The 26245-nt window shown below is 47.5% G+C and overlaps 2 protein-coding genes across 2 annotated transcripts in view; one reads left to right on the top strand and one right to left on the bottom strand.

Moving 5' to 3' along the window:
- Positions 1–21150, top strand: part of LOC144164396 (denticleless protein homolog A-like) — a 50136-nt gene extending 28986 nt beyond the window's left edge. The window contains exons 11-16 of the mRNA XM_077694917.1: positions 228–346; positions 1265–1354; positions 3236–3362; positions 6464–6636; positions 11588–11983; positions 19754–21150. Of these exons, the coding sequence (XP_077551043.1) occupies positions 228–346; positions 1265–1354; positions 3236–3362; positions 6464–6636; positions 11588–11983; positions 19754–19825 (977 nt within the window). The 3' untranslated portion in view covers positions 19826–21150. The remainder of the gene's footprint in view (positions 1–227; positions 347–1264; positions 1355–3235; positions 3363–6463; positions 6637–11587; positions 11984–19753) is intronic.
- Positions 20641–26245, bottom strand: part of LOC144164398 (malate dehydrogenase, cytoplasmic-like) — a 28493-nt gene continuing 22888 nt past the window's right edge. The window contains exons 7-8 of the mRNA XM_077694919.1: positions 23276–23389; positions 20641–22468 (exon numbers count right to left, since the gene is read on the bottom strand). Coding sequence (XP_077551045.1) covers positions 22256–22468; positions 23276–23389 — 327 coding nt within the window. The 3' untranslated portion in view covers positions 20641–22255. The remainder of the gene's footprint in view (positions 22469–23275; positions 23390–26245) is intronic.

The raw sequence follows: 26245 nt of genomic DNA, 5'->3' as shown, positions 1-26245 counted from the left end.
AGAGATCTTTTCAGAGCTTCTAGCCAAATTTATGAAGGGGGGAAGGGGGGCTGCATTATTTTTTTTTTTGACGGGACGCTATCATTCCCATTAAGAAATCGTTTGCTTTAATATGTCAGTGCATCAGTTCACCAACGCATCAGCATACCTTGTAACTGTGCACTTGTTTAGTGGCGTTGTTGGTCACATGCCTGTGCCTCCCGTTCCCCCCCCTCCTTTTTGTGCAGTGGGCCCCACTGTGTACCGTGGCCACAGTGCACACAGCTTCTATGTCAAGCTGGCCCTGAGCCCTGACGGCTGCTTCTTGGCCAGCGGATCCACAGACACGGCCGCCTACATCTGGCAGGTAAGGGGGGGGCGCTGTCTTTAACACGGCAGATGGGTCTTTGAGGCCGAAAAACGGCCCAAAAACTGCATTTTCGGCATCCACGGCCATTTTTCGGTGTCTTCAAATTTTGTCAAAAAGGGGAGTGTATTTTATTGCAAACAGCATTTTAAAAAGTGCACTATACAGCACGCTTTGCGGAGAATTCGATGGTAAAACGGCACTTTTCTTGCAACACGAAGCTAGTGTTTTGTGGCAGATCTTTCGGCACCCAGGGCAGCTACATATGACTTTTTTTTTTTTTTCTGGTACTGAAATGTGTGGAGAATACAATGTTGGAAACAAAGTCTTCTAATGGAGGCTTTGGAAAGTTATATGATTGTGCTCAATTGACACCACCTGTGAGCCATTTTTGGCACATCGCGGGAGAAGTGAAGTTCAGTGTGTTGTAAAACGACCAAAAATAGCTAAATCAAACAAGTTCTTCCAACGTTGTATTCTTTAGTCGTTTGTCTGCCTAGCCACTTGGGAATCGCCATTCAGTACGGACAGGTTTTTTTGCAACTGTGAACCTAAATAATGTCCACTAATCATTAATTATCTCAAAAAGTAATCAACTTGCAAAAGAATCTAATGGAAGATTTGAAATCAGCTCCACAAACTCCGTAAAGCTGTTCAGTTTCATCAAAATTGGTTTTTAAATGAACATAGCATTGGATGCTGTCGTATTTCCGCCGTACTAGTTCACCCACACGCTAATTAGGGGCTCGAAGTCACCCTTCACTACCTACTTCAGGTGGAATGACATCTGCATCTGGTGATGCGATGGGGTGCTCAATTCACTCAGCTGGGCTGAGTGGTGAAACAAGCGCGCCGGGAGCACGGTTGCAAAGGGTGACAACTTTGGCGGTGTTGTTTCTCTTGTCCCCCTGCCACCAGGTGCGCTCACCCGGGTGGCCCAAGCTGAAGCTGGTGGGACACAGCAAGGAGGTCACAGCACTCGCCTGGGACCACTGGCACCCCGCCAGGGTGAGTGCACCATGGGAACACCACCCACCCACCCGCCTTACTCCAAAGCCACCACCTTTTCGATTTTTTTCTCTTTCCCATTATTTTTGATGCGGTAATAGCGGGTGGAACTGTTTTTCATTAATGGTTTGAATAGATTATACCGTATTTTCGCGCCTATAACCCGCCCCTGCGTATAATCCGCACCCACACTTTTAGGCCACCGGAGAAGGAAAAAGAACTCGCGTATTGCCGGCACATTTGATAAGGAGAGGCTGCACCAAAGCTACTGCTCAAGCAACACGTCACATACTATGTAGACAGAAAAAGCGCGTGTTTAGCAAGTAGAATGCACTGTCTGCAAGGCGAAAGTACAATTCACTATTAAAGTTCCGTTGTTGGGGTGTGCTCGTCCTACTTTGCCACTGAAATTTTTGCATTTTTGGTGCAGGTTATACGCGAGAAAATATGGTACCCGTGACACACGTACCTGAAAAATGTCATTAAATGCTTAATGCCTCACGTTTTAACACCATTAATTCGCTGCTACACGCACGAAATCTAATGCCATTTAGTCTAATATCATTTTTGGTTTAAAGAGTTCCGCACAACTCATTTGTCCGCACGAACGCCTTAAATCTGCCTACTCTCGAATGCGATGGGCACCAATTGAAACCAGCGAAACTCTTAGCACCGGAGTGTTGACGCGGAAGGCAGCTGAACTTCGAAATAAGACGACTTTTTGTGCCCTTTTGGTGGCGAAGTTCTGAAGAAGAGGAATTTTACTAAAACAGTAGCAAAAAAACAAGAACGTCATGCTACTCGTCGTTTTGAATTTTTTGGACTTGGTGACTGCTGGCAGGCGATGGCAGCTGCTGAAGGCACTTTCAGAAACGACTCGCACCATTTTTTAGAAAACACTATTTCGTATAACGTTTTCTTTCACAAAAACCATTTTCAACCTTTCTAAGACACTTCTAAAATATCAGTGCATTTCTCTTTTTGGGCATTATCACCACCATGCCCAATACATTTAATGGCTTTGCGTTTCGGCGTGTAGCACGGACCGCCCAAATAATGTCATTTGGTGTTTTTAAGACGTTAAGCCCTTAATGTCATTTTTTGTGCACATGTGGCATGGGTATTATACCCCGGCTACCCTAGGTTCGAATGTCATTTGAACCAAATGTCATTTGACTCAAATGGGGTGCTTCGAATGCCATTCAGAATCCGCTGTGCTACACTACAATTTCGATGGCATTTGAAAGCTTTAGCATTCGCTCACCGTGCTGTAGTGGCGCTGTTGTTGCCCCGTTCCGTTCTCGCACAATAATACAACAATCAAATTAAGGAGCAGTTTAAGGCAGTAAAATGATATCAAAATTAGAAGAAACACCAGTTTTTACTCTAATGTGGCGGCTTTTTTCATAGTTTTATTTATTTATTTATTTATTTATTTTTTGCAACTGACCCACTGGTTTTGAGAGTACGAAAATTAAATATGTTGGTTTCATATTTTAAGTAAATGAACAGTGAATAAAGTTCCTCAAACAAAAATATTTTGTTTGTTTTACGTACGGAAGTATTCTATTTTTTTATTGCCGATCGAAGACGCTGCGTGCGAGAGAGCTAGAAATGGCATTTGAAATCCCGAACGTCTCTCTCGGTGCTCATTTGGCTCGAATGTCAGTTGAGCCGAATAGCATTTCAAAACCTAGTGTAGCAGCACAACGTTTGAGTCAAATGACATTTGGTTCAAAGGACATTCGGACGCTAGTGTAGCAGGGGTATTAGTCAGCTTTTGTCTTTTGCTTTCGTCTTTTGACAGGACGCCATTGTTCCGAGTAAGCAGGCTTTCGCTTCAATAATACGGTTGTGTTGTTCTGTGCTTCCGTTGTCCAGCTGAGCACCTGTGGGGACGACAACCGCGTGCTCCTCTGGGACGCGGCCGGAGCTGAGGATGATGGAAGGGAGAGGGAACGCGACGCCTCGTTCTCCGCACGTGCTGAGGCGTTTGTGGTCATCACAGGTGGGTGTGTGTGTGTGTGTGCCTCCAGTGTCTGGCCTCTGCATGTGTTGGGGAGGGGTGCGCTGGGGACAGGCTCATCATCATCATCATCATCATCATCGCCATCATCATCAGCCTGGTTGTGCCCACTGCAGGACAAAGGCCTCTCTCGTAATATTGCTACTGTTATGGGCTAGTATTATTCTTTTTGCTGCGCACCGTCATGATAGCAATGCCTGTAATGCAGTAGCTGCTCAGAGGGACCATGAAAACAAAATACAACTCTATTCTTCAACCTTAAAGGAGCCATGAAGAGAAAATACAACTTTGTTTAATTTGAAAGGACTAGGATTCAGTATCTCACTCAGTTCTATTAGAGCCACAAAAGATGTTTTTTTTAATGAAAAAAAAAGTAAGAAGTATTTAAAAAACTTCAAATTTTGCGCCACAGTGACGTGTTATGAGCAAGAATGATGTCATACGGGCCAACCATAAAACATGATTTTACGTGCGTTAACTGCACGTTAGCATTCAAGTGATGGTGTCAAATGGAACTCGAGGCCCCATTACAGACGTCCAGTCATGTGTCGTCGCGACAGGTCAGTTAGGCGGCCGCCAATCACACAGACAAGGTTCCGTGACGTCATTGAAAAGTTGCGGGAAATTGGCTAGGGGTTCACGACTGCTTCACACGTTTTCTTTCATATCTCCGTTATTTGTTCGAAGATTGCGATGATATTGGTATCATCGTTATCGGGACTAAGCAGTCTTTCTAATAAACCCAGCTTGTATTTTGTCTTCATGGCTCTTTTAAAGGAGTACTGACACCAAATTTTGACGCCTAAAAAATGATATAATTGGCTTCAGCAGTTTGCGCAAATGCCTCGCAGAAATTTTTGCAGCGATCCAAGACCGGAATCACATCGAAAATCGGTTTTGTTTCGGCTGTGAGCTACCACAAATCGGCAGCACTTGCGAAATCGCTATCGGCGTGACCAAATATTTTCCGGCGGGTCTGGCCGGTTCAGGGTGACGTCTTTAGTCGTTTTCGGAACTGGAAACAATGACCTGAGCTGCTGTTGTCGGTGGTCTTCGTTTCGGCAGGAGGCGTGGGTGTGAGCCTCGGTGAGCAATGCTTGTAAACTTTGCGCACTTTGCGTATTCAAAGTCTTTGCTCTTCAGTTCGTGGCCGGCACATGGTGTTCCCTTGCACTGGTGCCGAAAACTGCGCGGTGTCTTATCTGAGCGGCCTGTGCGCGTTGCCGAGCTCGCCAAAGTTCTGCTATGGCAAGCTCGCGGAATGCGAAGTACTGCTCAGTGGAAGCCTGTCCGAGCAAAATCGACGGACGACGCCAAGATGCATTATTTTCTACGTGACGACGCGCCGCGCGGAACATTGGCTGGGTTCGTGTGGAGCGGTGGCCGCAAGAATTGGTTGCCGAAGCCAGCGAGCAGGCACTTCTTGGATGGCTGCTACCCGCAGAGGCCGAAGTTGACGAAGGAGCTGCAGTAAAAGCGGAGTGGAAATGATTAGGCAGCTTTAGATTATGGGAAGCCGGCGTTGGGGACCCCCAAGAAGTTGGGGGAACCCTAACGAGTGTACTCGCGCGAGGCGAGTTTTAGAAGAGGGGCGTCCCTACTAGCTCCGCAACCGTCTTGCGTTGCTCAGGTGTTCGGAACTTTAGGCTTAGCATCGTGGCGGATATTTGAACGCGGCTATCTGTACAACTGCGAATGACCATCCCTAACACAGCTTTTCACCACCCTATCACCCCTTTTTCGCACGTGGAACTTCATTTTGGCGATAATTGCCATTTGCGCGATCGGTCACCAAGACATCTGCCGTGGCCTGTTTTGATTAGAATGAGAGACAGCTGGGCGAGTTGGAAGGGGTTCATATTCGAAATTTAACTGCGCGAAAGACGGATACGAGAAAGGACACGGACGAGCGCAGTCTCACAACTGAAGTTTTATTGAAAAAACAGAACATATATATGCACAGTCTGTTTTGATTCTAGCGCGCAGGTGGCGCCATCTTTCGGCCGCTTGCTGCACCGCGATGCCGGCAGTGCTGGGTCGGACCGCCGAACCTCCGCTGCCGGTCAGCGTAGCCTTACCATCGCGGCAGATACCTGATCGCCGCTTTTAAATTCAGCGCTGATAACAATCCCTAGCACAGTTTTTCACCAACTTGAAAAATATTGGCATATTTGAAATTAGTAGGAAAAAAGCACCAAGACTGACAAGTTTCACAGAATTCACTTAAAAATTTAAGAAGTTTTTTTAAGAGCAGTGTCCCGCCTTAGGGGACCTGATGGTACATGGGATGCAAGGAAGACGGTTCATGTTGTCACATAGTGAAGGGCAACGTAGGACGATGGTTGAAGGAATAGTTTGTAGACGCCAAGTGGTGCTCTATGATAAACTTAAACAATACTCTAACTAGTGTCTTTAAATAAGGTTTTAGAGTACTGCCAGTGAGGTGTGCAAGTGAGCAACAATGGTCATTTTGGTTTTTACCAGTGTTGCCAGATTGCCACACTTCTGTGGCCTCACCGCTAACTTTGTCTGGGTTGGTTGTAAACAACACTGCTACGGTGCTGTTCACACCCAGTGTAAAGAATACGTTCAGCCTCTATCGTTTGGTGACACTAAATTCACGTTCTGAACATCAGTGTCGATATTAGCCACACAGCAAAGAGGACAAGCTAGGACTGCCAGAATTGACCGAATGAAAGCGCATGAATGACATAATGGCGGCGTGGCGGCATGGAACAATAGAAGAGAGTGCCGGTACACTCTGAAACATATTTATTGACACAAACGTTAATATCAAGAGGCAGTCAGTGCAGGCGATCATTGGCAAACTGAATGACACTGCAATCGCTTAACAAGCAATTATCTAGAACGCTCTTGTTACCGGTAACATCGATGTAAATCGAGAACATTAAAAGCAGTGTTGGAAAGTGACCGCCAAGCAGCACCATTTACCTTTGAAGTGCGACGTATAAAAGAAAGAGAAGGAAATACACGCTCCACTTTGAATACACATAAGGCGGGCAAACAACACGGAAGGCATGGTTGGGGGCATGGCTGCATTGTTGAGGTGTTCGGCCTTGCAGAGGTCCCGGAGCAGAAGACCCCCGGCCGAAAGAGCGGCGCAGCGTCCTCTGTGTCGAGGGCCTCGGGGGGCAGCGGTGGCAAGCCCTACCACCAGGTGCAGACGCCCACCCGGTCGCTGTCCATGGCCGACTGGCTGACGCCACCCTCCAAGCGCCGGCTGCTAGGCCCTGAGGTGAGCTGTGAGGGCGGGAACCGGGGGGGAAGGTGATTTTGCTTGGCCTAAGGGACTCTGAGTCTCACTGGTAAAGGAGTACTGACACGAAATTTCAAAGCTGTGATAACTATGTAGAACGCTTCCTTTTTATCAGCTGATATCTCCCAGCAAGTTTCAACAGCAACCGTTCAGCGAAACATAGTTAAAATCCATTTTAATCGTCGCCCGCACGAGAAAGCCCAGAGCGGGCCGACGTGACATCATCTGCTACGTGCCCCAAACTGCCGACGTCGGGGCTCCCGTGACGAAGCTACTACTACTACTAAGTGGTTCAAGAGAAAAGGAAAGGAGATGCACTGGGGATATTATTGAGCCCAGCTGGGGGCTCACCTGCATACAACCCAGTGCAGGGGGGAGGGGGGGGAGGAGGAGGGGTATATAAAGATTAGAGAGGAGAAAGGGAGTGATAAAGGGATAGGTAGGCGAGACGAAGCCGACGCGCTGGCTGTGGTTGGCGCGCGCTGCTCGGGCGTGTGTACACGTCATGGTTCTGGGACTGACATCATGCTGCCCGGGTCTGTAGGGACGGCGAAGACCTCGGCCGGTCTGGGCGCGTGCGTGCGCTCGCTCGTGCGCGCTTCCAGAGAGGCAGCGATATGGCAAGAATGGTAACGCCATGTGATACATGCTGTCATGGCAGCCGCTCGGCGTTTTTTTGTCGGAACCGAAACTGGCACGAATAAACGACGCCGTAAATGAATGTTTACGCTGCACGCGACCGTCTAATCTGTAATTCTATGATTAGTGGGCTGGTAGGCACGCATAGCAGCGAAAAAAACGTAACATAAAAATTTCGTGTCAGTACTCCTTTAAGGGGGGACGCGGCTTTCAACTTCGGAAAAATGACCAAAACATCGTTTTTTTGAAACCCACATATTCGGCTTCTATGTTTCCTAATCTGTGCGTCTGCAAAGTTTTTACGCTGAAAAGCGTCGCAAAGTGGCATAAAAAAATACTTTTGTCAGGCGCGGTGACAAACTATCAGCGCAAAAGGGCGAAGAAACGGCAATTTTCGGAGCGCTCTATCTCCGCAACGGTGCCACCGGGCGCGGCCATTTTGATATGGTTAGATCGGCCGAGCGATCGTCTTTCCGGTTCCCCGCGTCTCTTTTATCTTCGTTCATTCACAAACGCACGAACAGCAGAAAAGAAATGATGCACAAACGAAGCTAGAAATAGATGCTCAAGCGCTATTCGTCCTCCGGTCGGGCCGCGCCAAGAGGGCCCTCCTGATTGGGTGTCGCGGCGCAATGCAAGATGGCAGCCGCCAGAACTGCGTAGCGTGCGGTTTGAGTTCATTTTCGGTGCTTCGCTCGGCCAAGTTTCTATTCAATCGGTGGTATTCAACACGCACGTTATCGCGATGGGAATGCCAGAGATAACGAGCCAGATTACGGGAAGTTGTGTGGCTCGAAAGGCGGAGGTCATCGAACGCTTCGTGGTGCGCGTGACTCTACCGTCGCCAGACCTTGGAGGGTGACGCGGTGTGCGCGCTTGCGATAGCGGTTCGTGAAGTTAACTTTTAGTCGGATTTGCGATGTTTACACGCTTAGTTATTGCTGTGTTTTGACTGTGGGCTCGCTAGCCTTGAGAAAGAAGCGGTCGACGCGTCAAACGCTGCGGCGCGCACGGCATAGCCGACGCGCATCGGAGCATCACATGACTGGGCAACCGGTTACGATTGAACGCCAGTAGTTGTAATTAATGCCTGCGACGTTAGATTTAATCTTAAAAGCGACCTGACCAGCCATATCAGGTATAATTAAAGTTCGATATGTCGCGGTAAGCGTGCGCTGCGATGCGCGCGAGCCATATCGCCTGTCTTGCGCTACGTTTCCCGTGCACTTGTAATTTTCATGCAAACAGGTTTGAGTTAGTAATATAGGAATAAAAATATGCTCTCTGCGTTAAAAATGTACGTTACTGTGGCAGCATTTAGCAGTGATTTTTTTAGGGAAATTATTGATACCATTGCTTAGGGCATACTGGCTGTGCTGCGAGAAATATTCGATGCCTTGAATGTCAAAAGTAGTAAAAAAATATGCTCTTGCATTGAAGTTGGGAGTTATGCAGAATACTCTACCAAGCTTCAAAGTAGCTCATTTTCATCCTTGTGGTATGCAAACTTTTGGCAATGAACACCTGCACGTATGAGTACTTAAGTTGCTGTGCCAGGCAAGATACAAATCATAAAAAAAGCCAAAAATGTTCACATTTAAGTAAAAAAAAATGCTTAACTTGTTGCCATGGTGACAACACTGCAAAAGGAGGTTGTCCAGTGCGATACAGCCAACCAACTAACCATACTTTGCATTGAAAGCCCATTGAAACCCATCTTCCCCTCCGTTTGGTTTGCAAAGGGGGTATGTACTCTTCACGGAGGAGCTGAAAATGATGTTTTCTGGAAAGAGAAAGGCTGTAAAAGGCACTCCAATTTCAAGGCAAGGCATTCCAGAAGCCCCATGTTCAAAAGGACATGAAAGGGTGCAACCGTGGCGACTTTTGATAAGTGAAACCTATGTTGCAACTTCGGAAGCCGTTTTCTCAAAACAGTTTTTTTCGCCACCTATGTCGCTTGTTCCAGGGGCGGTATTCTCGAGTTTTGTCCCTTTTGCGTCCCTTTGAAAAGTGTCCCTTTTGGCGAGCCCTGATTGGCTAAAAGCAAACAACCGGAAGTGACGTAACGCAAGCGCGACAAACCTACTGCCAACCTTCCTCCATGCTGCCAACGTCCACTTCTAAACCGGAAGTACGTCACGATGAAAGGGACGCAAAAGGGACGTTTTCAAAAGGGACAGTTACGAGAATACCGCCCCAGGGATTTCTTCGTGACCACTGGGTCTATTTTGATTCCGTTTCTTGCATTACATTCCTTGATGAACAGTTCAGGTCGTGACACTTTTGGTTTTCCAGATTTGTTTTTTGTGACTTTTTTATTCAAATAGTCGTTCACAGTCGACATGCCTGTTGCACATTAACCTCTAAAAAAATGAAAACTAAAAAATATTGTTTTGTAAAAAAAATAATTCTAAAACTGTCACGACCTCGCCCATTCATTTGGGAATGCAAAGCACTTCGAACAAGTTTTCTATCATGTTTTATAAGTCGCTCAAGCTCGGTACAAGCGGAACAGAAAGAAAATCTAATAAATAAAAAAGTTATCAAAATATTATCTTGAAATTTTTATGGTGTTGTCACAGAAGCATTTCCAGTTGCTGTGCCAATTTTCATCAAAATCCACTCAGAAATAAAAAAGTTGATTTTGAAAGCCACGTCCCCCCTTAAATAAGAGGGCTACGAAGACGGAACCCAAGTTGGGTTCATTAGAAAGACTGCTGCTCTGTTCTGATAGTGTTGGTGCTGACTTTATTACAGACTTCCTCCAAATAATCAAGATGTTGACGAAAACGGGTGAAGGAGTGGTGACTCCGCAGACACGTTCGGGGCAACTTCTGTGTGACGCAGTAAAACCTTGCTTGTGCGATTTGCGGCCACGGACCTAAGCCGCCACTAAGAAACATGGCTGGGGGATCGTAGTGGAACCTGTAGTTCCACTTTATTGCATTACTTGAGTCCTCCTGGCCCATGTTACATCACTGTAGTGGCTAAATCGAAAGCATACCTGCCGACTCTCCCAATTTTTTACCTATCCTCCCTATTGTACGGGAATGGTCATAAATCTCCCGGAAAAGTGCCCCGACCGCACCGTGGGAGAAAAACGAAAAATACACGTCAAGCAACATCCTTGCATCATAATTGCCATCATGAGTTAGGTAGCCAGCTGAAGTCAGCAGAAGTCATATCCACGCCGTTTGAGTTCAGTGAGCGTGTACAGCTTTTTTTATAGCTCCGTTGACTACATGGCATTGTTGAAGCTGAAGAAGAAGTATTTGGAGATTTTCTTCATTGAGGCCTTTTACTACAGCTTTTCTGTGTTTTGAGCCACCCCCGAAAGTCAAGCACTTTCAATTTTGCACGACTTGTGCATGCAGAGTGAGCGCGGCGCATGGCAGGAAAGGTGATGTAAAACTGCATTTGGCAACAAATAAGCACCGGAGCTTTGTTCGTGTCGCTGAGAAGGAGGGGAACGTGGATAATTTCCTCATCAACGGCAATGTCATTTTGATTTTGCTTGGTTTTCAAACTGTGGCCTTGAAATGAAGGCTGATCTCGCAGGCTAGACAGGCAATGTATGCTGAAAAAAAAAAAAAAAATTCCTCGCACCCAGTCTCCCGATTTTCGAGGTCCCCAGGTTGGCGGATATGTGAAAGTCCGTCAGTGTTTCTTGTGTGTTTATGGTTGCAGAAAAAGGCTCGTGGCTGTAATGGCGCTGGGTGAGTAGTCACCAAGGCAGTGGCTTAGTTAGAAATATTTTTTGGGGGGTGTTATTCACCGCTGGCAAAAAAAAAAGAAGAACCATAAGGAAAGATAGTCTGTGTGCAAACATCACCTCATGTTGTTGTCTAATTTCCTTAATTTGTTTTTACATTTGTTATGAGACGGATTTATTTGCTACAGGGTGTTTGGCCAGCGACCCAAAAATGCCAAAGCGGTTCTAAGGTGACCAATGTCGCCTTGAAACCGGAGTGCACCCTTATTTTCTTCTTTGTCTAACTCCACAGCTGATGCATGTACGGTTGTAACTCCTGGTGTGTAATATGTGCGTAACAATATTAATATAGTGATGCGGGGTATGGTGTGGACGAAAGAAAGGCTGAAATGCAGAGGGGACAGAGGGAGGTGTGTGATGCTGAGAAAATTTCGGGGCTGTTCCAACACCAAAACACCCCCCCTTGTACCAAAGGGTAGTTGTTTCAGAGTAAATAGGGATGTTTGTCACCTTCATGGCCCCATAAACGGGAAAGAGTGATTTCCCAAACTGTTGTTCTTTTCCCTCCTCCCCTCGCAGGCACGCAGCAGCCAGACCAACGCCACCCCCCAGTCCTCGAGCACATCTGCCGAGGGACCGTCTCCTCTTGCCACTTCCGCCCTCCTCTCCCCGCGCAAGGCCGACAACGCGGTGAACGTGACGCAGCGCCGCCTCCTCCCCCGCCTGGAAGCCCTGGCCACCAGCAAGGCCTTGGTGGACGGCGGTGGCACAGAGGAGGGTGGCTGCCTTGCTGCCTCCACCACGGTGACAGAGCTGCTGGGCTGCGACTCGGAGAACCTGCCCGTGCAGAAGCTGGAAACTCCACCGCGTCCGGCGGTGACCGAGTTGGTGACGGCTCTGAGCGCAGTGCGCGGTCGCAAGCAGCACAAGGCCATGGCGAGGCTCTTCCGCAAGCAGGGGGCCAGCACTGACAAGGTGAGGGTTGGTAGGCTGGAGGTTTGGGCGAGTTGGTAATCCATGGTGTACTCCAATTGTGCAGAGAAGGGGACGAAAACTAAAGCGAGACGACAAGACACAGCACGCAGAGTCGCAGAGCGCTCTGTGTCATGTATCGCGTTGTGACACGACACAGAGCGCTCTGTCGTGTCGTCTCGCTTTAGTCTTTGTCCCCATTCTTACGCAATTGTAGCACAGAAAGGTGGGGATGACATTGTATTCGCTGCTGGGTTAAGGGGGGCACGTTTTTCATTTCGCATTTTTGACACTGCAGGAAAACTGAGTTGGATGAGATTCTCCGTCTCAATTGTCCTCTTTTGTGACTTTACTTTCAGAAGCGGTTGGAAACTTTTTGCAGCGAAGCTGTTAATGTCTGTTTCCACAAATCGTGTCCATGTGCAGAATCGGGCAGAATGGAAGTTTTTTGTCTCCAAAGCTTGTGTTTTGAGTCACCTTCTTGAAGGCCTTCCAGGGTGAAGTTTTAGTGATTTTAGTGACATGTGTCACCTGCTGCCGGTTTATGTGTTCGCAAGCGGGGGTGAGGTGTGAATGCGTTGCTAGGCTTCATGCAAAGATGGCAGGCCTGTTGTGCTGGTGGGAGATTTAAACGGACATTTCACAGCCCAAATGCGACCTGACTGCTGTCCTCCATGGACGAGCGGTTTGGGTGGGTGTGTTACACACAGAGTAGAGTTTTTTTTTTTTTTTTTTTAAGTGGGTGGTTTGTTGCCTTTTCTAGTTTTTGACGGCTTTCCTGATTGGAAAATGCTGAGTTGGTGGCCCTGCTTGACTTCCGGCATTGACGAAGAAAAGAGTGAGCACTTGTGACAGTTCTACAGTTCTTTTCAGATCCTAGCCTCGGAGCAGGTTTCGCATTTCTACTCTGCATAACACTGTCTTCTCTTACTCGAGTGGCAGAAAGTTACCCGCCGCGGTGGCTTAGTGGCTAAGGCGTTGCGCTGCTGAGCACGAGGTCGCGGGTTTGATTCCCGGCCGCGGCGGCCGCTTTTCTGATGGAGGCGAAAAGCAAAAACACCCGTGTGTACGAGATTTCGGCGCACGATAAAGATCCCGAGGTGGTCAGAATTAATCCGGAGCCCTCCACTACGGCGCGCCTCATCGCCCACGTTGCGTCGGCGCGTTAAACCCTACAATCAATCATCAGGGGCAGAAAGTTCAGCAGGGGAGGCAATATTTGCGCACGGTAGCGTCCCTCTGAATGATTCTACGTGAAGGCATTACAAAGAAGGGTTTTCTGAGGAAGCCGTGACGCTTCTGTGCTGTCCACACTGGAGGTGGTGTGAACGTGCATTTCTGAGAGATGCGAGTTAAAACAAACGCGCGAAGTTGTACAAGGCTGCACAGTTGATCAGTTGATGTGTCGTGTGTGAGTGGGAGTGAGCGTTTAGGTGGGGTGGATCCGCCCAGACGTGGAGTGTTGGTTGGGAAGGGTTGTGGAAGGGAGTGGATTGTGTGGTGGACAACATAGTGGAAAGTGAGAACACGTCGGCGCAGGGGCACATAAGGAGGGTTTGACGGTTGTGATGGGGGGGAGGTGTGTTTCGTAGTACAGTTGAACCCCGCAATAGCGTAACCGCTGAGGAAAGCCAAAAAATTTGCGTTTGCGGGAATTTCCCTGCCATGGGAACTAAACGTAAACAACGGGAAAATAGCCCACCAACCGAAAAGTTATTTCTAAAAGTCAGTTATATTACTTTGCAGCAACTTCACAGCTCAGCTCTCGCACTACACGAAGTGGTTCACTGCTAGTCGTCGTGGGCACCTAAGAACGGCCGAATCGTGTCAAATGCGTTCAAAACATCGCGCAGGTTTGCCTTCGCTGCATGTTTTTCTGCTTGGTCCTCAGCACCGAGTACGTCCGAGCATGCAAGCGAAGTCCAGCTTCTTCCGTTGACAAACTTTGGCAGACAGTGGCACCTCGTTGTTTCAGTGCTGTTCACAAAACCAAGTGGGCACCACTTTGTTGACGTCCGTAAAGGCCACGGCCGTCACTTTTGTTTCGCGCGCGTGCACCATTGTAGCAATTATATAGTGGCAGCCTTGCTTTTCAAAATGGTAGAGCAAACTGCAGGCGGTTCCAAACTCGTCACCGCTATCCTGCAATAACTGCGCTGGTCTTCGTGTCCCTTTTTGTATTTGTCTCCGTCTAAAGTTTCGCAAAAGTTACAGCCATGAATTCGCTATCCTGCCTTCCTCCACTTGGGCCACTGACTTGGGCAATGCTGGCTGCCTTATCTTGCCGCGATAAAAACTTCCGCTTTTGGGCTGGCGGAGGCACCTTATTGAGTGAAAATGTGCGTGCCAATTGCCGTACACGCAACGAACGCACGTGTGCTCTTCAGTGGTAGCCAGCTAGCATTGCCCAAGCCAAAGCCGTGCCGAGTCACCATGTGTCGCCCCCTGGTGGTGTCGCTGCGAGGCTGCCCCCACAGCCGCCTGCTGCAGTTTTTTTCGTAAACAAATATGGCAGCGGCCATGCAAGTGCACTGTGGCAGAAGTTTATGCACTGAGTCCGAAAAAAAATGACATTTGAGCACTTTTCGTACACTGTTCCCCTCAAATTGGTAGATAAAATGCCGACCGGACTTGCAGCGAATTTCGTTTACACGGGATCACTTTTCAAAAGCATTTCGTTGCCACGAGATGTGAAATACATGGGTATGTGTGGACGCTTGCCCGGGATTGGAAAATATTTTGTTGCTGCAGGAATTCCGTGCGCATGGGACTTTGTTATCGCGGGGTTTGAGTGTAGTCAGGTTATTTTTTCTCATCTTAGTTTGTTTCGAAGTTTCAGCTGTTGTTGTTGCTGTCACACCAAAACTTGGTGTTTGTGTGAGGGAGGGAGGTAGTGGAATGAAAGGAGGAACACTTTTTACCTGCATCAGTTAAAGGGACACTGAAGTGATATGTAAACATTGCGGGATTACTAGCGCAAATTGTAGTCCGGAGTCCCCAGGCCATGTTTCGACCACTCTGGGCACGTTTACGCGATTTTATTTAGTAGAAAAATTAATTCGAAAATGCTGTCCTCCTCTCTTTACGCTCGCCCATTTTCTGTGGCGTTTTCGTGTGACGTCGGGAGGAGCCAAGCTCGCAATTGGCTGCGCTGGCTGTGCTACTGCACGGCTCCCCGGCCTTCAGGCAGAGTCAGTCGGCCGAGCGTTTCGTCCGCCGACCGCCGACGGGTCGTTGCAATCCGTTCGCTCAGTTAAAACGAAGCCAGGACACGTTTGTGAATGGAAGAATGTGGCTTTCTTTACTTGGTTAGTTTGTACACTGTATCTAGCTCCAAGTCAAGGTCGCTTCACACAAGCGCTGCACAAGCGCACATGCGACGCTTCGCTGACTGGTACGCCAGTAGGAAAATATAAGGCCTCTTGAAGGCGGGAGAAGAGTCAGCGAAGTCAATATAGGTACTAAGGAAATAAAATCAACTGATATTTTTTTCCGCACAGCGTAAAACTAGGGTGCGGGAAGCACTTTTTTGCGCTGGGCGAACAAGCACAGCGGTCAGCAGCACGACTACGCATCTGCGAACGCTTTTCCGTCTAAGAAATGCAATTGCTAGATGTGATATATTGTGGAAACTTGGGGGATGCTTACTGCACGAGCGCAAAACAACAAATAGTCACCTAAGCTGCTTGAAATGCCAAAACTAAATAAAAGTGTAAACTGTTTATAAAATATATACCTTATATTACTAAGGTCAGCACAGCCCGTCCCGTGGCCTAGTAGTCTAGGGCGCTGGGTATGTCATTGCAAGTGCTTTGCAAATCGCGAGTTCAAAGTTAACTTTTTCGTTTTTGCAGATGTTTTCTATACTGAGTCACGGTATTCGCGGAAGAGGTGAGCCTGGGATGTGAGCGAGCAGGCACAAAAGAAAAAAATTGTACAGGTCTCGTGCAGTTGGAAACTCGTGACAGCGTGCGTGTTATTTTGGAGGGACAAGTTGCAGTAATGTGGGCTGAAGCGATTGATGCGAACATAGAGTGAGAGAGAGAGAGAGAGATTTTGTGCCCAGCTCGCTATGCAAGATGAGAAAGGAAAAAAAACACAGATGTGGAATGATGCTTAGAGAGGTGTCAGTCGCATGCGCAGGCTTACACAGATATTTCTCACGAGAGCTTTTGTACAGTCCAGTGCTCCACAGGTACGCCATAAAGCCTTGCTACCCTGTGTGGCCTGTCTTGAAAGAAATGAGGCATGCAGAGTTCGTTGACCCTTGGCCATAGACAACATTCCCAATGTCCCTGCTTACGTTAGACATGCTGTTTGAGCTGCTTGATTTGGAAGAGGGAGTTTCATGTGAAGGCTGCATTTTTTAAAGGTTGTTTGTGCAAGATGGCTGGCGCGTACGTTGTGAAAGTTTGATACCAGGGGCTGTGGTTGCTGATGGTTGCGCGGGTGCATTTGAAGGGCACAGTACAAGGGCAGAATTGATGGAGGGAAAAGCCACCGTGCAAAGAAGACAGGACCGGGAGAAGAAACAAATACGGACACACCGTTTGTTATCTCTTTGGCATGCGCAGTGGTAATTAAACAGGCCGGAGATTCAGGTGCAACACGTGAGGCCAGTGTGCGAATTGTTTTTGCAATGAAAGCTTGCACAGGGTTGCACACGTTGACGCGAGCAAAGGCCGTTGCAGGTGGCCATGCAAGAAGGTGGTCTCATGCCGTCCACTCTGTGATTTTCTTTCTTTTTCCCCATGTTGGTCAAAACCTGTTGCTTACCACAGTGCTTTTGGTTGGGGCCAGCGATGATTGACACATTCGTACCTGGAGGTCAGGTCTGCTGCAGACTGCAGGGTGGGAGCTTAGCACCTTCCCTATAAGCTCTCTCTCTCTCTCTCTCTCTCTCTCTCTCTCTCTCTCTCCTTCTCTCTCTCTCTCTCTCTCTCTCTCTCTCTCTCTCTCTCTTTTAAGGTAAAGAAAATTAAGTGGGGAGTGTTGAAAGGAGAGGGGTCCTGGCTACGTTGGTTGAGAGTGTAGCGGTGTGGGTTGGGAACTGCCGTCGAGGGGGGGGTAGTTCGAAGGTATCTGTGGATTCTCTCCTGCTCTTGGAATAGACTAAGTGGACAAAAAGGGACAAAAAAATGCAGTCAAGGACTGTCCGGGTGACGATGTTTCCGCACAAGCATGTTGTCCTACTACACGTAGTAGGCCTTGTCTGTCCTCACTCTCTCCAAGGTGTGATAGCCATGCAGATGCAGTCGCCGTGAGCTCTGATGCATGATAGGGATTGCGAGTCTGGGAAACCTGTCAGGAGGCTGAAAGTTGTGAGAGGTCTCCCGGTCGGTCAAGCACACAGTCTGCTCAAAAATGTCTTGGAAGGGGGTCGGGGCGGAGGAGGCAGAGGAAGTTTTGCGTCAAGAAACTTCGTCTCTACATATTTTTTGCAGCAATCTTTCAAAAGCGGTTCAAGCCAGCCGTCGCCGCAGGGGCCACAGATACAGTAAAACCGCGTTACAAAAGACACTTAGGGAACCCAGGAAACACATCTCTTGTAACCAAGGTCTCTTGTATGCAATGTTGCTAGCATGAGCAGGTTTTCGGAAAGCTGTGAAAATGCAGTTCTTTCCTATCCATTGTTCCCAGGGTTCGCACAGGTCCTTGAAATCCCTTGAATTTAGAAGTGTCAATTTCAAGGCCTGGAAAGTCCTGGAATTTTTAAAGGGTCCTTGAAAACCCTTGATTTTTCCGGAGAGAATCAATGGCCCTGTCTTTTCACAAGAATTTAAAGTGTTTGTCGTGGATTTTAGGTGTTAACAAATGTAAATAAACATTGTAACAATCAAGTTTCAGTGTATTGCATGAAATTACAAGTTGGGTAGATTTTCATTATTACGAGGCAACATTAGGAGCAGGCACTTGTCAATCCAATCTATATCACGATACAATCCAGTGAAAGCCAGCTTCTGTTCTCTATCTTGCATCTTTCATCTGGTCTATGGACGCTTGCTCATTGCATGTTTGCTGTTCCTCATACGCTTCATCTACGTTTGCTTTTACGTGAAAATGGTGGACGTGTACATAGTTCATCCTGCCTTGAAGCAACACTTGCTCGATTTAATTTCAGCTGATACTCTTGCTGACAAAGCAGGAGATGCACGCAGCATTAACTAAGTTTTGAAATTAAACAGTCTCAGCAAAACACAAAGAAAAAAGGAAAACCTCTAAATACCAGCCATGAAATAAAAAAATGATTGATTGTGGGGTTTAATGCACCGACGCAACGCAGGCGATGAGGCGCGCCGTAGTGGAGGGCTCCGGATTAATTTTGACCACCTGGGGATCTTTATCGTGCGTCAAAATCTAGCACACACGGGCGTTTTTGCTTTTCGCCTCCATCAGAAAAGCGGCCGCCGCGGCCGGGAAACGAACCCGCGACCTTGTGCTCAGCAGCGCAACGCCTTAGCCACTGAGCCACCGCGGCGGGTGAAAAAAAAAATGAAACTGGGGGGAGCATTTACGAACCCGTTAGCACCTATCTAAATGCGCACTAATGTGCTTAGATATTGTGCAATAAAAAACTTTAGCATTGTGTTGGAAAAGTTATAAATAATCCCAGATTAAACATTAGATGGGGACCTTGAAAATGTGTTTTGTGGTGCTTGAAAGTCCTTGAAAACCCTTGAATTTTTGCTTTTGAAGCCTGTACGAATCCTAGTTCCAATCTGGCTGTGAGGCTGCATAGTCTTTTCTTTCTCTCTTGGCACCGTGGTGACTAAGCTTGCACTCATCAGTGTTTCACAGTGGGATGTGCAAGACTATAATGCTCTGCACATGTATGGAGGGTAGCAGCAGCAGGCTTTTTTTAACACGAGAGTGTTTTATTCCCGGATACACAAAGATTTCGCTGACGTCACCTACGTCACGGAAGCGACGCCAGTACAACGGAGCAAGCGGCCTGTAAAGGGTGCACCCCTGCACACAGGGTCTTCTTGTGGGGAAGCAGACTTTAGTACTAAAAATTACGTTATACTTAGGGTTGTTCGTTTTTGGGTTTTATATTTTAACACGAAAGCGTCTTATGCCGCGATACCCCAAGATTTCACTGGCGTCGTATCCGTCACGGAAATGACACCAGTACACCTTTGCCGAAGCGACCCGTCCGCAGGACGTCGCTCGCCAAGCACACCCACAAGAAAGCTGCCAGCCCGCAAATCATGCTCAGCTGCAGATGTCGCTGCACATTTCACTTTTGTACTAAAGTGTGAAGACTAGTTGGTTCATACTGATGGCAAAAAACAGCGAAACGGCACGGAAAACGAGAAAGGACAAACACGGGCGCCCGTGTTTGTCTTTTCTCGTCTTCCGTGCCGTTTCTTTGCGCTGTTTTTTGCCTTCACTTTCTTGTTTTACCGATTCCTGTGACAGAGAAATCAACAATTTTTTTCTAACTTCTGCTTCCACTAATCAGCAAAGCTTTCACGAATCCCTTAGCTGACATCACAGACCCTGCAGCGGGCTGTAAAACTTGAATAGAAGAAAAGGCAACCACGTCCTTGTCAGAAATGAATAGTGAACAACCGGTCTGTATGTTCATGCCCAAGAACGTGCCAACTGGCTGGGGCGTGCTGTGTGCCAAAGCTCCAGCAGAATTCTTCACACGCAACTGCAAGGCGTGCAGTATCATCCTTGTGTCCCAGCTTGCTAAAATTCCTATACACTGGCGCGGCAGTTGTGGTTGAGAAGTTTGCTGTAGCGGGTGTCCGCTTGTTTTCGCAGGCCAAGAAGAGCAGCCGCGCCAAACGAGCTCTGCTGAACATGCACCCGATCACGTCCTTCTTCAAGCGCTGACGACGGCCCTGGCAAAGACCGCAGCCATTTCAACACACTGCCATTCGAGGGGAATCCTTTTTACACATCACATTTATTCAGTCCTGGACAAGGGATTTGCCCCGAAAAGGAATTTCGGTCAAGAGTCCCACTCACAAGCCCATTTTGAAGCATTTATGGTCACTTCTCATCAGATTGTCTTGCAGTTTTTTTTTTTTTTTTTTTTTGACCATTGCTGTTATTTTAGTCTGGACTCCCCTTAAGAGTGTTTGTTTTTATTTGTACGCAGCCCAAGTCCTGGGACAGAGTTTGTTGAGAGGAAGGTGTGTTTAGTTTTTAGCTGTGTGTTTGTGTTCTTACCGTTTATGCAGAAAGCGTTTTAGGCAGTTTTTTACGTTCAATGCAGAGTTTGTTGCGAGTAAAAGTATCAAACTTGGTTGTGCAAGCTTGTGGTGACAGAGCTTGTTTTTAAGTCAGTGTCGCGGTGAACTTGCCATATGCACAACTGTCCCGAACTGGTTTTATTGGTTAACACTACTAAACGAAGATTGAATTGTTTTGTGCTCTTCTTTTAGAAGAGCTCCACCCTATACAAAGTGACAACATTGCAAGAGGCAAGCAGAGAATGAATTAGCCTTACAAGCAATGCATTTGTATCTGTTATAATGGTACTGTAATGTCTATAGATACCTGCAATGTTCATAGCATTTAACATGTAAAAGCATGTCAAGGGGTGTTGTTGCAATGTCACCGCTTTCACAAGAAGGAAATTCAGGTTTAAGAAAAAATATCATACATAAACAGTGTTCTTTAACAAAGGAAAAGGCGCAGAGGCGTTGTTCTTCCAGCAACCCAAGTGAAGCTTTATTTGTAAACTGAAACATGTCAAGGCAGCATTTCGAGCAGGGCTTTTTGTACTTTGTAGCAACTGCAGTTTGGTGGGAGTTGTCTTCGACACCAGCATCTTCAAACAGCAATGTTTTTTGCAAAGTAATGTCAAGGTGTCTTGGTTAGCTTTGTGCTAGCTAGGTGTTTGTTCATAATGTATCGACGCAGTTGTAGCCAATTTTGACGCCAGAAAATTTCGTTTCGATTTCTCACATTACATACTCATCACGTATAATGTTGACACAACTGAAAAAAGGCAAGGTTAAAACGTACAGCCTAGCTTACCTGCCATACTATCTATCACATCTGCATGTACCTTGTAGTCTACATGATGGGCTATTATTTCGCACACAAAGCGTGTTTTTGTTAGTAAGTGCAGACAATGTTCACCAGCTCCCAATTAGTAGCGTTTTACAAGATTAGCAATTTCTCTTGCAATACCGAGCCGTCTACAGCCAAGAGAGAAGACACTGAAACGTTTTCTCAGCATCTCTAGAAATGGGCAATTTCCAATGTGCTTGCAATTCGCAGATAGAACAATCGTTTTGTTTCGTAGCAACACTAGACGCGTTTTACTCGTTTGTGCCTTGTACAACAGAGCCTGTACAAATAAAAGCCTTTGTCTGTCCTTGACAAATGTGTGTGGAAGCTCATATCGAGGGGCCGGGGTATTTCGTTTTAACACATGCACCCAGTCATTGAATACACGCAGTCTGAACCAACTACACAAGACTACTCGAGTCCTAACTTTCTATTCGCACACGAAAAGAGATTGGTGAGCCCCTTGTCTCAACAAACGCTCCACACAGAGTTTAGATCGTTGCACGTTAGAGGTCTTTGAAAGTGGGAGGTTTTTGTGTACTCTGAACGCGGAAAACTTTAAAGGAATACGAAAACAAGGTCCTAATGTTGCTACTTCAGTACAGGTTTAGGGGAAAAAAAGGTGTGGGAAGTGAAAAAAAAAAAAAAGAGAAAAGGTCTCGCCCATTGCCTCACCACGCTTGCATACCTAGGGGAATGTTACTGACTGAACCAGTGCTTGCTAGTGCTTAAACTCAGTTGCGAAAAGTGTCTACGAGTTCATTTTAGGTGCTTCTAGTGCACCCAGAACACAAAAGATGTCCCAATACTCTCTCCCGCGTACACGAAAAAGTGCGTGTCAAAAGCATAGGTCGATTACGTACTGACAACACGCCTGACCCTTTACAGAAGCTGAGTAAGCTGGAAGCACTGTCAATCACTAGTCCACCAAGAAAACGTCCTTATCAGTGCAGTTGAAACACGTCTTGGTTGAGCCTTAAGAAAACAAAAAAGAAAAAAAAAAAACCTCTCGGGACACGAAGGAACCCTAGTCCTAGTTTCCACCCGAGCAAAACACCACCAAGTGGCCACTTGTTACCTACTCAAACGCTCCAGTCTTTATTATGCTTCCCGAAACAGCGGGACAATTACGCACCGCCATTCCCCGACAACTCTCAACCGGGCGTGGCAACGGGGCGAGGACCAAAAAGAGAGGGGGAAAGAGGTGGTCGGTCAGAGCTTGGCTGTGGACGGCGCGCCCCGTCAGTCCTTGCACACGGCCAGGGCGTCGTCGCGCTCCTGGACCAGCTCCTTGCCGGTCAGCTCGATCTTCTGCTTGGCGAAGTCGGACATGGGCAGGTCTCCCACCACCGACCAGCGCCGGTCCTTGCCCACCTTGACCGGGTAGCTGAAGATCACGTCCGCGGGGGAGCCGTACCATGTGTTGCTGATCACCGCCATCGACACCCACTCGCCCTGTTGTACGAGGGGAAGGAGGGAGGCTCTCGATTAGAAACAACGGGCCGGCAAACGGGAGTACGAGACTGCACGGAACCACTTTCCCTCGCGGGTGCGCTGTCTATCCGTCGAAACATCCAGAAGCCAACAGACACTCGGTTGCTACGATGTCGCCGGTTTCCAGTCTATTACCAGCACTATGTCACTACTATCTCGGCCTCTGAAATTTCAGTGTAGGCAGAAGAAAGCCAGCTGGCACCCAAAAAAAAATGTTTTCAAATTTCCCTCCACACTGATGCTTTGTGGGCATGAGTGACGTAAGACTTGGGCCAGCCAGTGTGTTATAACTGAACGGTCATATTCCAGTGACACAATGAAACGGAATGACAGGCGCCCCCGTAGCAACATTCTCTTAGGTGGGTGGCTCCCGTTCCCACAAACAAGATTCTGTTACATCACAAAGACGTTGCCAGAAAGTGCCATCTGTGTAGTGTCGTTCCCTTACACGAGATGGCCTGCGAGTCATGGCACACTCAACGGATGACACCACTGCACTCTTGTACACATAGTCAATGGCCACGGATCGAGGTTGTTACTGTCAGAGCGTATTGCGGAGTATTCTGTTACCCCAACGCGTCACCGGTCTGGCAACACGCCAATCTCCGCTACTTGCGCTAAGTTAGCGCCAGATTTGGTACTAAGCTACCAGGACAACGCAGTCTTCTGCCATGTACCAAGACTTGTATTTCATCTTCATGAGCAATTTCATTCACTCTCAACGTGACAACGCAACTGCCCGAAACCAAGCAGCCCCACTGCCCTCACCTCAGGGGTGCCGTGCCACCAGTCATGCACGTGGTCAGCCGCCGCCTTGGCCGCTGACATGGCACTCGACAGCTTGCGGGCCGCAATCACGGCCGCACCGCGCTTCTGCACCGTCTGCAAAAGCACGCCCAACCGACAACAGAGGGCTGACAACACTGCACTCCACACTCTAGTGTAAAGTTCCCTCACAGAGGGAGCAGAGACGTACACCCACACAACATTGCATCCATAAAACTTATACCACGTTCACACGGCAGATCTAATGACATTTAGAGCAAATGTCATTAGTTCTAATTGTCATTAGTTCGGCACTACACGAGAATACCGGATGACATTTGAGGCGAACAGCACTTAGCGGCTTACTGAGGTTCGGAAGCTCATTCAGCGCCCAAATAAGTAGCCTCGACAGCAGTGGTACTACGTCACTACACAAGAAAGTTCAGCAATAAACCAAACCACACTGTTTCTAAAAACTGTCAGTAAACTTACATTTTCCCCTGCATATTTGTTTTCAAGTAAAGAAAGATAAAGAACTCCTTAGAAAAAGAAAAGAAATCTGGTCCGCAACCCTGATATGAATTTTTTGGGGACTTGTCTCGGCTTATGATGTCCACTTATGTCACGTAAAACGGTGATTTTTTTCTTTTTAATTTTAAAATAGAAAAATTATTCATTTTGTTTTAAGGAAAAAACTGTTGCGTATGAAAACATTCTGGACGCACTTGAACTACAATTTCGCAATTGTGCGAGCTTGCTAATCGTTATCGCTTTCACTACCAAATGACGTCGCCGTGCAGACCCGCACGGTCAAACCGAATGTGATTAACAGCTAATGTCATTCACTTTGAATGACATTAGATTTGCCGTGTGATGGTGGTATTACCCTCTTCCAACCCGAGGCGGTGGGTAAACTCACACGAAACAAACCCGAGTGCAAGTCCAAGACGTGCTCTCAAGAGTAACGGAGCCACATAGTAATTTCCACACAGATTGCCACACAGGAGGGGGATTTGTGCACCAATGTGCCAGTTGCCATTTTTTCAAAAAGGCCTTGATTATCACCTCATCTCTCGCGGGAAAAAAATCACCCTCACACATGTGCACTGTACTGATAGGCCTCCCACTTAGTGGAAACGACTTCAGTGAATAGATTCATCAGCACATGTTGTGTGCCTGCCAAGCATTGCTGAATGCACCACTTCCACAAATCTGCCCCCACTTGCCATTGGTACAAAGGACGGGCCATTGGTACTTGCATTGTGGTACAGATGGCAAAAAGAAAAAAGGAGAGAGAGAGAAGGTGACACTGCCTCATCAACATTAAGTACCGACTTGCAATACCGTTTTACAAGTTCCACTTTACAAGACACTTGGCCAGCGGTCCATAACAAGCTTTTACGCTTCTTTGGAGATGGTACTACAAAGGGGGGGGGGGGCCTCAACTTACTTCAATGAATCTCGTTGCAACTACCTCGTGAAACTAACTACAGTCGAACATCGTTACAACGAAGTCGTATCGGGGCAGTAAATTTGTTCCGTTATATCCACTATTCATTGTAACAGCAGAGGCAGAAATTGGCTCTAACAAATCGGCAATCTGGCTCGTGCAAAAAAACCCAGATACCTTTAACACGCATTATTCTAGGCTTCAAACATGCTACAAGGAAGGTGATCCTTGCCTGTCTCCTTGTGGCATTTCAAACTAAACAGACCGAAACATAACAACGTGAAATTACAACAGAAAAAGGGTCCTTTGTCAAAACAGGCCTCCGTTTTGATTGCTGTAGGATTGTATTAGACTGTCGGGTAGCTCTGGCGCAATGTGTCCAAACTGAGAGAAAGGTTTGGCCTGACACGGGTGTGTATTCGGAAGATTTTCGTTTCGGCCGTACAATCGTACAAAACCATCAAAATTCGGGAGTCTCCCGGACAATTCGGGAAACCTGGCAGGTATGACGCTTCCAGCGCATTGCATGCGAGATAAGGCCGTGCGTTTACAGGGTTTACATTTTTTTGCGTTCACACGTTTGTATTTCGGGCTTGTTGCTCACGCAAGATTGTTTACGTATTAAAAGAAAATGCCCCTTTTATTCGCTCGTACCGGCCGGCTTAAATTTGACCGAAAATTAATCGCGAAGGCCGGCTCTTCCGCCAACGGAAGCGCAGAAGAGTGCACACACTCTCGCTTCGGCCACGGAATGTTTTGGTGGCCCGGCGAAATAACGATGCGATGCCGCGGCCGGGTTGGACTGGACGAGCGCGAACAGAACGCGCGATGGCCGTGGCGATGACCACGCACTTCCTTCGCTTGCCGCCAAACTTGACGTTCGCCAAGTGCTTGTGATGTTATCAGGCTGTCCCAGGAAGCCAAGTTTCCCCTCCTATTTTATTCTTGCTCCGTGGCCACTATATTGCCGTTGACAACAACTATAAACCCCCGTGTCATTCTGTCACCCGTCCCAGGGCACTAGTATTGAAAAAACAAAAAACAAAATTCAAGCCGTTCCACTCAATGTGAAAGCTATCAGAAGTGCAGAGCAGTGATTTGCCATAACTGGCTACACTGTCATTATCTGCTCACTGCTACCACCCCATTCAATTCCAATTTCCCGCCTTCGCAGTGCTTGCGCGCCCCCTGCCTGAAACTGCGGCAGGAAGAGTTGTGTTCTTTTTGTGCTTGCTATTTCCTCCCACACATGCTGGCGTTGCCCCCCCACTTTTTTTCACTTACTATCGTGAAAACCAACCCAACAGGCGTCCTTAACTAAATGAACGCGGGCGCTGCGGGTTAATTACGTATATTATGCTTCAAATGTACCTCCAGTTTTCTTTGCCCTAAACAACGGGGAGCTGTATGACAAGCGCCAGTGGCTCACAAGTTTCGAACGCTTACGACTATACACCATTTTCCTTGCTAGAGGTGGGTGCCGCCATTTGCTTTTTCTGACGAGACGCTAGCAGCGTCTATGA

The sequence above is a fragment of the Haemaphysalis longicornis genome, unplaced genomic scaffold, assembly GCF_048455015.1.
Source record: "Haemaphysalis longicornis isolate Haplotype H1 unplaced genomic scaffold, Haemaphysalis longicornis Haplotype H1 scaffold_13, whole genome shotgun sequence".
NCBI lineage: Eukaryota > Metazoa > Arthropoda > Arachnida > Ixodida > Ixodidae > Haemaphysalis > Haemaphysalis longicornis.
The sequence above is the reverse complement of the archived record's forward strand: the minus strand, read 5'-3'. Positions and strand labels throughout refer to the sequence as shown.